Source organism: Ranitomeya imitator, chromosome 6, assembly GCF_032444005.1.
Source record: "Ranitomeya imitator isolate aRanImi1 chromosome 6, aRanImi1.pri, whole genome shotgun sequence".
Classification (NCBI taxonomy): Eukaryota; Metazoa; Chordata; class Amphibia; order Anura; family Dendrobatidae; genus Ranitomeya; species Ranitomeya imitator.
Window position 1 is genome coordinate 38,521,838 of NC_091287.1, and position 12,095 is coordinate 38,533,932.

The following is a 12,095-nucleotide window of genomic DNA, read 5'->3' on the forward strand; positions in this document are numbered from 1 at the left end:
CACATTATATGAGATCTCCTCTGAGACGTGTTTTTTGTGAGCTAAACAAGTCCAACTTTTCCAACCCCTCACCATGTGAGAGGCCTCCATCCCTTGTACCAATCTAGTTGCCGCCTTTGAACTGTCTCTAACTTCTAAATTTATCTCAGAGGCTCATGCCAGATGTTAAATTTGATGCATCTTTTGTCTAAATTTAACTCCAAATTTAGCTGCTATTTGGAGCAAGTGGTTGAATTTAAGCCATGCTCTCCGCGTAAAGCCAAACTCCTTTCAAGTTACCTACAAAGACTAGGTCTAAAGCTAAATGTAACGCTTTGCACCAACTTATAGCACGTTTTTCACCGCTGTGATGGTGCACTCACAACATGACCTTATTATGTTGTTGTTCTTTCTATTTATCTTATATATTGCATACATTTTCCAATGATAATGGACTTTTAGAAACCCTCCTCCAGGAATATCGGGATTGTGGCACGGTGAAAGTTTTTAGAGCCTAAGGCCTTCTTGGAACGTCGTGGTGATTAATATACTGGAAAAAACAGTACTGGTGAAATCCGTGGTCTGTGGATGCTCTTTTGACGGTGTGACATGCCCCATTTTTTTCTCCCTCTGAACATGAGTCTAGACCCCACGGCTGAGTTTGATGACACGATATTTAAGCACCATGCACAGAAAACGTTCTGCTTTCTGAGTTGCTTCTGCGGTACCTGGCAACTTTTCCAAAAGTCTGGTAGGTCTCTTTTTTTACGGGTATCTTGGACATTGCAGAAGAGCTAGCAAGCATGTGATGAACAGAAGCAGCCCTACAAGAACCACATTTATTAAGAGCAGGGCGTCTCTTAATAATTTTTGCACATCCTACTTCAGCAGCCTTCTGGTTAGGACTGGCATATGAACTGCCCTCCAACATTACAGATGTAAATAAAGGGGTTGTCTAATGTTCATTATTAAAGCGCACATAGCTCCCCAGACTCCTGACGTCTTGCTTGCTGGGGGTAGAGCAGTCCTAAAGATTGACAGTTGGGTTGAGCCACTGGCCTGAACTGTGCACACTCGAATTCTGCTATTTGTGAGATAGCAATCACAGGTGGTGCGACCACGACTCACAGATTGTGCGACCACGACTCACAGATGGTGCGACTCGCAGATCGTGCGAGCACTACTCACAGATGGTGCGACCACGACTCGCAAATCGTGTGACCACTACTCATAGATGGTGCGACCACTACTCGAAGATCGTGTGACTACTACCCACAGATGGTGCGACCACGACTCGCAGATCGTGTGACCACTACTCATAGATGGTGCGACCACTACTCGAAGATCGTGTGACTACTACCCACAGATGGTGCGACCACGACTCGCAGATCGTGTGACCACTACTCACAGATGGTGCGACCACGACTGAAATAGGTACGCCAGCACCTTTTTCAGATGGATGTACATCTGAGAACATACTGGATGTGCTAATAAAAGGTCGGCAGGTGTCGTCAGCGTGTCCGACACAAAAGGTGTATGGCACTATCTTCATGCCACGTCCATCTCAGGCATGATGAAGTCCATTGCAGGCTATAGATGAGGACGCCACACATCGTAGGAGCAGAGGAATGTAAGACAAATCATTTTTGTTTTTCTTAAAGGGAATCTGTCACCTCATTTTTCGCATATAAGCTGCGGCCACCGCCATCAGGGGCTTATCTACAGCATTCTGTAATGCTGTAGATAAGCCCCCCCTATGTAACCTGAAAGATAAATAAACAAGTTAGATTATACTCACCCAGGGGCGGTCCGGTGCCTCCCATTTTCATGCGATGACATCCTCTTCCTTGCTCCTGCCACGGCTCCTGCGCAGGTGTACTGATTTGCCCTGTTGAGGGCAGATCGAAGTACTGCAGTGCACAGGCACTGGGAAAGGTCAAAGAGGCCCTGCGCACTGCAGTACTTTGCTCTGCCCTCAACAGGGCAAATCAGTACACCTGCGCAGGAGCCGCGACACGAAGCAAGGAGGATGATGGCATCGTATGAAGATGGGAGGCGCCGGACCCGGACCTGCAATGCCCATCGTAGCCAGACCTCACCGGACCGCCCTTGGGTGAGTTTAATCTAACTTGTTTCAGGTTACATCGGGGGCCTATCTACAGCATAACAAAATGCTGTAGATAAGCCCATAATGGCGGTGGCCGCAGCTTATATGCAAAAAATGTGGTGACAGATTCCCTTTAATATATTGGAAAAAAGTTGCAGAATGGGCATAACACCGGGATGGGGGTCATGATACAAGTAAAGGACCCAGGATGGGGGGTCATTATACCAGGATGGGGGGGGGGGGGTCATTATACAAGTAAAGGGCCCAGGATGGGGGGTCATTATACCAGGATGGGGGTCATTATACAAGTAAAGGGCCCAGGATGGGGGGTCATTATATCTGGATGGGGGTCATTATACAAGTAAGGGGCCAAGGATGGGGGGTCATTATAACAGGAAATGGCAAAGGATAGGGGTAAGTATACCAGGAAGGGAACAGGGATAAGGATGAAGGCCATGATGAGTGACATTATTACAGAAAGAGGCCAAGATGGGGGACATTATTACAGGAAGGTGTCTGGATGAGGACACCATTACATGGAGGGTGAACACATACAGTGGGGCAAAAAAGTATTTAGTCAGTCAGCAATAGTGCAAGTTCCACCACTTAAAAAGATGAGAGGCGTCTGTAATTTACATCATAGGTAGACCACAACTATGGGAGACAAACTGAGAAAAAAAAATCCAGAAAATCACATTGTCTGTTTTTTTAACAATTTATTTGCATATTATGGTGGAAAATAAGTATTTGGTCAGAAACAAACAATCAAGATTTCTGGCTCTCACAGACCTGTAACTTCTTCTTTAAGAGTCTCCTCTGTCCTCCACTCATTACCTGTAGTAATGGCACCTGTTTAAACTTGTTATCAGTATAAAAAGACACCTGTGCACACCCTCAAACAGTCTGACTCCAAACTCCACTATGGTGAAGACCAAAGAGCTGTCAAAGGACACCAGAAACAAAATTGTAGCCCTGCACCAGGCTGGGAAGACTGAATCTGCAATAGCCAACCAGCTTGGAGTGAAGAAATCAACAGTGGGAGCAATAATTAGAAAATGGAAGACATACAAGACCACTGATAATCTCCCTCGATCTGGGGCTCCACGCAAAATCCCACCCTGTGGCGTCAGAATGATCACAAGAACGGTGAGCAAAAATCCCAGAACTACGCGGGGGGACCTAGTGAATGAACTGCAGAGAGCTGGGACCAATGTAACAAGGCCTACCATAAGTAACACACTACGCCACCATGGACTCAGATCTTGCAGTGCCAGACATGTCCCACTGCTTAAGCCAGTACATGTCCGGGCCCGTCTGAAGTTTGCTAGAGAGCATTTGGATGATCCAGAGGAGTTTGGGGAGAATGTCCTATGGTCTGATGAAACCAAACTGGAACTGTTTGGTAGAAACACAACTTGTCGTGTTTGGAGGAAAAAGAATACTGAGTTGCATCCATCAAACACCATACCTACTGTAAAGCATGGTGGTGGAAACATCATGCTTTGGGGCTGTTTCTCTGCAAAGGGGCCAGGACGACTGATCCGGGTACATGAAAGAATGAATGGGGCCATGTATCGTGAGATTTTGAGTGCAAACCTCCTTCCATCAGCAAGGGCATTGAAGATGAAACGTGGCTGGGTCTTTCAACATGACAATGATCCAAAGCACACCGCCAGGGCAACGAAGGAGTGGCTTCGTAAGAAGCATTTCAAGGTCCTGGAGTGGCCTAGCCAGTCTCCAGATCTCAACCCTATAGAAAACCTTTGGAGGGAGTTGAAAGTCCGTGTTGCCAAGCGAAAAGCCAAAAACATCACTGCTCTAGAGGAGATCTGCATGGAGGAATGGGCCAACATACCAACAACAGTGTGTGGCAACCTTGTGAAGACTTACAGAAAACGTTTGACCTCTGTCATTGCCAGCAAAGGATATATTACAAAGTATTGAGATGAAATTTTGTTTCTGACCAAATACTTATTTTCCACCATAATATGCAAATAAATTGTTAAAAAAACAGACAATGTGATTTTCTGGATTTTTTTTTCTCAGTTTGTCTCCCATAGTTGAGGTCTACCTATGATGTAAATTACAGACGCCTCTCATCTTTTTAAGTGGTGGAACTTGCACTATTGCTGACTGACTAAATACTTTTTTGCCCCACTGTATGTCTTTATAGGATCTAGAATGATGATACACCTGATCAGGAGGTTAGGGCCCAGGTCCAAATTTTGCACCAGGGCACATGGGACACTAGATATGCCACTGGCAGGGGCACTGATGTGCTGTGGCCATTCTTCAAGGCGTTATAAAAAACAGCTTACAAGCTTGCGCCGTGCCTAGGAGACTGGCCACCTCTGATAGACTGAAATGGTGGCCGGTCACCTAGGTAATGAGCTCTAAAATATCAAATAAAAACGTACATGGAGTACTGTGTCCAGTTTTGGGCACCGGTGCTCAGGAAGGATATAATGGAACTAGAGAGAGTACAAAGGAGGGCAACAAAATTAATAAAGGGGATGGGAGAACTACAATACCCAGATAGATTAGCGAAATTAGGATTATTTAGTCTAGAAAAAAGACGACTGAGGGGCGATCTAATAACCATGTATAAGTATATAAGGGGACAATACAAATATCTCGCTGAGGATCTGTTTATACCAAGGAAGGTGACGGGCACAAGGGGGCATTCTTTGCGTCTGGAGGAGAGAAGGTTTTTCCACCAACATAGAAGAGGATTCTTTACTGTTAGGGCAGTGAGAATCTGGAATTGCTTGCCTGAGGAGGTGGTGATGGCGAACTCAGTCGAGGGGTTCAAGAGAGGCCTGGATGTCTTCCTGGAGCAGAACAATATTGTATCATACAATTATTAGGTTCTGTAGAAGGACGTAGATCTGGGGATTTATTATGATGGAATATAGGCTGAACTGGATGGACAAATGTCTTTTTTCGGCCTTACTAACTATGTTACTATGTTACTATGTTACTATCTTCTTGTAAATAAATCGGATTTTTAAAAAGAAGTAAACATCAAACTTGCCTTTTTTATATTAACTTTATAATTTCATCCCGTTAAGAAGAGGAAACAAGCACTTTAATGAAACATTCAAGACAATCCCTGCATCTTCTAGTTACTTAGTAAATTTATCATTGTAAATTACCGCAGTCTTTTTCTGCAGTACGAAATATATACACCTCCAAAGTCCTAACCAACAGAGGGTGATTAATGTACTAATAACTGGAATATACATTTTTTTCTGCCTTGGTACAGTATGTGCTTTTTTAATTGGCACACAATTTTTGGAACAGTTGGCAACTGCTATAACTAAAGTGTGCCCCACCATTAATTTACTAATACAAAATGTCCATTTTGTCAAGGATTTGTGTTGGTTTTGCTGCACAAACAGATGGCGGAAATTCAGGAAAAAAAAAAATCTTAGCGCTTCTACTACTATAGAAAAGCACGCACTTCTTTCCAGTAGTTCTGGGAGCTCATTGTCACCTCACTTGCCACCTATTGGCAGGGTTTTTCCTGTTTACCTACCCAAGAGGGACAATTTTGGATGTAGCCACAAGCCTAGTAGCCAAAATATTAAATATAACTTAGTAGATGGTGAGTAATTCTGTCTTGGAAAACTGCATGGTGCTACATTTTCCATTACTATCTAGTCACTTAATTAGGTGGGAGTTTCCAACCATGGACCTCCATGACCCATTCATCACATTAGTCATTAGATTCACGCTGGTCAGGATCCACTGATCGACACTACTTTTGAGCACTTTCATGGGAGCCGTTTAAAGAGTTCCCGCCTTTACGGGAATCGTGGATTTCCTAGTTTCCGCTGACACACCAAAAAACATACTGGATCATTGAAAATCCCACCCCTGGGACCCCCATCAATCATGAGTGGTGTATTTGGCTATTGCTATCAGAACCATAGACAATGACTGGCAGCACACATCCTTGACCGCCCATCCACTCAATCTAGAGACACAGGACCGTTGTTCTCATGATCGGCGGGATATCAAGTAATCGGACATTTAGCACCTATGCAGACCAATTATAAATTGTGATTTGGGACAACTTTTCATTTTTTCCATTGAAATTGTCCCCAATAAGTGTGTCTAGGGGTTTATATTATAAGCCCCCCTGGGGACACGGACTGCTGTGAATGATGAATCAGTACAGCACTGCAAAATACACTGGTGCTATGTAGGCCGACGGAGAACTCGGCAGATTTGCCTGATAAAGGCCTGAAGGGACGAAACGATGGAATGTACTCTGCTTTACTCAGGTTGGTTGAAAAAAATCAAGTTTATCACCATTTTCATGATTTTGTGCTAGGTAGACAACGGAAAGTTAGAAGGAAAGGAAATTACCTCGTGAAAATGTCACTTTCGACACTAAGCCCCATAATTATCAGATACTTCTTGTTCTTTAGAACAGCAATCATCTCTATCATTACTGATAGGTATCACCTATATATAAATAACACAGAGTCCCTCATTCACAAAAGGTGATGGTGACACCTCACTCCTCCCACCTCCCTGCGCAGTGTTGTCTGCACAGATCACAGAGCAGGCCCACAACATCCTCTCATAGACGTCCCATAGTTTTGGCTTACAAATACTGATGAAAAATACTGACCAAAATGATTTTGTGTGAATTTGGCATCGGAAGTGCCCGGTGTGTTGACAGATCTTTCTTTAGCCCTCAACATTTCAATTAGTATAATTGTGCATATTAGTGACTATAATAGTAGTGGAATGCCGCTTGCAAACTGAGGACGCTTTTTATTCTCTGGACGGTAGCCCAAATTTGCTGAGGTTTCGAGGCTGGTAAATGTGTACATCCTGCCGATGTGACCACAATGACTCAGTTTCCTCATCCAGACATCAGCAGTTGTATCACTTCACTAATCACAGGTATCCTACTAAAGAATGATGGGGCAAATGTAACTGTGCAGAGTTCCATGGAGGAATGAATGATAAAGGTCTTCTGCATTGCAAATAAGCTACTGGGTCTCCGTTATTAGCCAGGGAAGACTGCAGAACTCCACCTCTTAAGAGTGTCTTATTACAAAATTGGAGAATTTTTTAAACCTAGTCAATCGATGCCGGCCCATCATTTTCCCTTTCCTGTGTCACTTGTGGCCAACAAATGTGTGCTGAAATTAAACTAGCTGTTTTTACTCAAATGGTGCGATGTTTGCCTGAGAGCGCTGCTCTGAAGGGGAAATGTTAATGGGTTTCCTGTTACCGATAGTTATATATGCTATTTTCCCACTGATGATAACGTTTCACAAAACACCTCAGGGGCTCAAGTACTCAGCTGAGAACTTTCTCTTCTTGTTTGCTTGGTTCAGACTCTTGGGGCCTGATTCATCAGGCCTGGCACTTTGTACGTGTGCACCAAATTCATGAAAAGTCAGTAATTTGACACATTCTTCAACTGTCATGTAACGTCGCCAGAAGATACTGGAGTACAATTCTGGCATAATGTATGGCACTTTAGTGATATATAGATTTAGGAATTCTTCAAGTGCACTTGGGTATGTCATATCCCGCCCCAGCACCATTCAATTTTCTAGGAGCTGGCCGGGAGTGACGTAAAAATGCTAACGGTTACGAAACCACCTTGATGAATGTGGCTATCAAGCATTCTGTTGACTCAATCATCAGTCTTTAAAGGGGTTGTCCATTTCTCGGACAGCCCCTTCTGAATCCTTCTGTTTCCCTCCTATACTCACCTCCAATACAGACGCAGTTCCAGCAGTGCAGGCACTGGCTCTCTCGAGGATTATGTGTCATGCCATTGTTATGTCACGTGATCCCTGAGGAAGTTGGAAATGTGGCTGCTCTCTCACTTTGTCCCAATGTCTTGATTTGTCCATAGCAGAGGAGAGAGAAGACAGCACTGATTGACCTCAGGGATTGCATGACATAATATCACGTGATCCCTGGGAGAGCCAGTGCCGATCCCGCTTGAACAATGCTGCCACCGGACGGGAGTATAGATGTTATTGTTTCACTGGGGGGAAACATAGGGATTCAGAAGGAGTTGTCTGAGTAGTAGACAACCTCTTTAAGGATAGGCAAACTTAGCTGAGTTCTTCTGTTCTTCTGTTTTATAAATTGTAGGGGTCGTAGCCCCGATGTATGAACCAAGGCAAGTGCCATTATTTCTTGAAATTTATAGCTGGTTGACAAACCTGCTGAAGACCAAAAATGAATTCTCTAGAATGAAGGATTTATATCTTTTTCACAGATTTTTCGTTGAAGAGAACCTCAATGATCCTAGGCTGCAGTCCCCTGCACTGTAGATGGCACACTGTGCAAAAGAAATGTATCTGAAGAAAGAAAGTACGTCATTATCCAATTTTTCGGATTAAAAGGGATCCAAACTGGGGATTAAAAAACAAAACAAAAAAACCTGTAACTCGTCTGGCTTGCAAAAAGTTAAATGTTAAGGTTGGGGGATGATTCCAGTAAAATGGGGGTCAATCCAATAAAAGAACCAAATTAGATAAGAGATAACGGTCCCATAGTAGTGGGAGCAGTGGTGCACACATTGGAACTTTGTGCCGTAAGGATTAGTTGAGGACCCAGGGGTCGGAGGGCCAGTTATCATACAATGATCACCTGTCCTGTGAAAACCTCTGCAAGTGCTATTTACAGAAAGCCAAAAAGAACCCTTTTGAAGTTCCTCCTCTCTGCGATACACTGTCATGTCGGAAGTACCATACAATAGCAATAGGGCTGGAATATAAAATATCCCGTATCAAGCGGTGTCAGCATACGCAAAACGCAAATGACTATGGATTATTGATATCTCGACTATTGGAAAAACGGTCACCATACCTTGACAGAATCATTAAAGCAGTCGTGGCCTCCTACTTGGAAGGTCCTGAACGAGTAGCTGATCATATTCCCAGCGGTGGTCTGTATCGTCCAGTTGCAGTGCTTGTTATTCGGGTATGGGTCTGGGTAGTTTAAACTCTCCAAGATTCCTCGGCTCTGGTTACTTATCACGACTCCTTCACATACTAATCATAAGAAGGAGAAAATAAGGATTATTCCTTGAAGAGATACGGTATAGATGTGTCCTTCATCAACTTTATCCTTGGCTCAACATATCCTGAGATATGAGTATGGGGATGGCCAACTTTAAATAAAACAAAAAAAAAAATCATGATTTCATCATGATACTCTGGAGAGGTTTATGTTATGTATGTCTATATGTGGCCACCCATTGGTTGTGATGTGGATTTGTAGCCTGTTGGGGGTTTTGATTGTATGTTGTTATAATTATATGGTAAGAAATTATAGTCCTTACCAAAATCAAGAAAAGGTGATGGTGTACACATCTGAATAGAGAGAACCCCAAAATGACCGCCTCTCACCTTGTCTGTAATTAGCCAGAAATCCGCTGGTTGACTTGGAGCCATCTGTAACCAGCTTTACATACATAGCATTGGAGGAGGAACGAATTGGAGGTGGAAGTTTCACTCCACAGAGTTTTCCCAGCAAGTTAGACAGTGTACTGTTGCCATCGTAAACCTTCAATGATAGTAAAATTACCAGTCTAATAACAATATTACAAATCTCGAAACATAGTTCCACCTACAAATCACAATTGGTCAATCCTTGAGTTGCCTTCGTCAGCAATTTAATAAAAAGTTGTTTTCAGGATTTCCTTAGTATTTCACGGGTGGTGGAAGTATCACCAAGGCATAAAGAATTCTCTCGCTTGCGCAATACTAAGGAAATCCTGAAAACATGACCTGTGGGGGGGGGGGGGGGGGCAGTAAGGACTGGAGTTTGGGAATCACGGCTTCAAAGGGAAAAGTAACTTCCAATTAGAGTCAGGTTCTTCAAAGTTTTAGTGCAAAAAATTGAAAGCCCTGATCCTGAAATTGCTTGGAAGACCCTCAAAATGCTTGTGCTTGCGCAGGGTAAGCATAGACTCCTGCATTTTGTCACTGATCAATCTGTTGGACTATTCCAGGAAAATTTGGATTGTTGTCAAGTGCAAAATCAGGTTATTATTTATGTGTATTTATGGATATTTATCAATAAATGATCCACCAATAATAATGTGCTAAGCATACTATCATATTCCGTCCATTACACTACAACATCGTCAAAGGCAGATGCCGAAACGCGCGTCGGGGCAGGGCGCATCCTAGGGACTCTTTACATGTGCGTATTGTAAAAAGTTTGGATGGCAATTCATTGGACTTATTTAAGTCAGCAGCACTTATATATGCTATTCTCTGCTGTTTACATTATTTCTATGTAGCTGCCTTGACTTTGCCCCCTATATTTATTTGCACCTGCACTTTATCCTACATATGATACCTTACATTTGCACATTGCTATACTGTCTTTGATTGCTATTACATTTGCACATTGCTATACTGTCCCCTCCCTAGATCTCTGAACTAATCTCCCAATATCTTCCCTCCCAAGACCTCCTACTCTTCTCCACACTTAGTCGTTCCTCAAATAACCGCCTCCAAGATTTCTCCCGAATATCCCCCATCCTCTGGAACTCCACGCCTCAAAACGTCCGATTATCCACCACCCTCGGATCCTTCAGACGGAACCTGAAAACCCACCTCTTCAGGAAAGCCTACAGCCTGCAATAACCATTCTGCCGCCTCACCACCACTCGAGCTGCCGCCTCACCAACCGCTGGAGCTGCCGCGTCACCAACCGCCGGAGCTGCCACGTCACCAACCGCAGGAGCTGCCACGTCACCAACCGCCGCAGCTGGCGCCTCACCAGCGCCAGAGCTGCCGCTCCCCCGACCTTCTGTCTCCTCCCCATTATCCCGTAGAATGTAAGTCCGCAAGGACAGAGTCCTCTCCCCTCTGCACCAGTCTGTCATTGTAAATTTGTTTACTGTAATTGTTATCTATAACCCTGTACATAACCCCTTTCCTCATGTACAGCACCATGGAATTAATGGCGCTATATAAATAAATAATAATAATACTGTTTTTCATTGCTATTTTACTTCCATCTGGCGGTATATACATTTGGCAATTTTTGACCAGTGTGGTTTTATAATATATATCCAATATCTATTACCCTACCGCCTTATTGCTATATTAATTTGCAATCAATTTTGTCCCTTGTGTTGTGCCCCTTTTTTCTGGTATTTGTCCCCCACCCCACCTTATTTTGTTGTATATTCCCTAATAAATCCTTTCATATATTGAATTATTGGACATGTCTTCGGTTTTTCTTTCCTTGTTGGTTATTTAAATTTCCAATTTGTCCTTTGTATCCTTCTGTTGGTGCACATTTGATGGTGATGGTATTCTCCTTTTACGTGACACTTATATAACCCCAAATAATAATTTTATATGTGCACCTCGCCTTGAGTACAAGTATCTTATGAAGCATTAAAAATACAGATACTGGGAGGAAATCACCTTTTTTTCCACCCGGAGGGCTTTCAGCATTGCGGCTGCACAGCTTTAAAACTCCACTGACCTACACACTAAACATTGACCCCATAACTGCAGGTTAATAGCATTCGGGGACATGACAGGTTCCCTTTAAGCCTACATAGTGACTTTTGCTAGTAATAATGATTGATTTTAATAAATGAAAACTGCAGTCCACAAGATTATGTAGAGTTCAATGAATGTTCCGGGACATAGTGCGCCGGCGCATGCGCACTAATGCTTTTCGGCTTTGCCCGCAGTTGGGCAAAGCATACGGAGGACAGAGAATGAACTTCAATCCAATATTGTGGCCAGCATGCAGCCAGCGGGTAAGGAAAGGGTGAATCAAACACCCGAAACTCCGCCCATATGACCGAAAACCGGTCCCGCCAAATTCAGGTGACAGGTTCCCTTTAATGAAAAAAATTGTTATCTTTCCCTCTTAACCCATCACTTGCCAAATTAGCAATTTTCATTTTTTATTTTTTTTTAAATTACAGATTTTTAATGATTTTGGGTCCTGTAAAGAATCAGAAACATAATTTGCCAAATTTTTA

General features: G+C 43.2%; 1 protein-coding gene across 1 annotated transcript in view; it reads right to left on the minus strand.

Annotated features, from left to right (window-relative positions):
- CUBN (cubilin) overlaps positions 1–12,095 on the minus strand; it is a 256,038-nt gene that overhangs the window by 139,335 nt on the left and 104,608 nt on the right. Inside the window, exons 26-27 of the mRNA XM_069729494.1 lie at positions 9,484–9,640; positions 8,942–9,126 (exon numbers count right to left, since the gene is read on the minus strand). Coding sequence (XP_069585595.1) covers positions 8,942–9,126; positions 9,484–9,640 — 342 coding nt within the window. The remainder of the gene's footprint in view (positions 1–8,941; positions 9,127–9,483; positions 9,641–12,095) is intronic.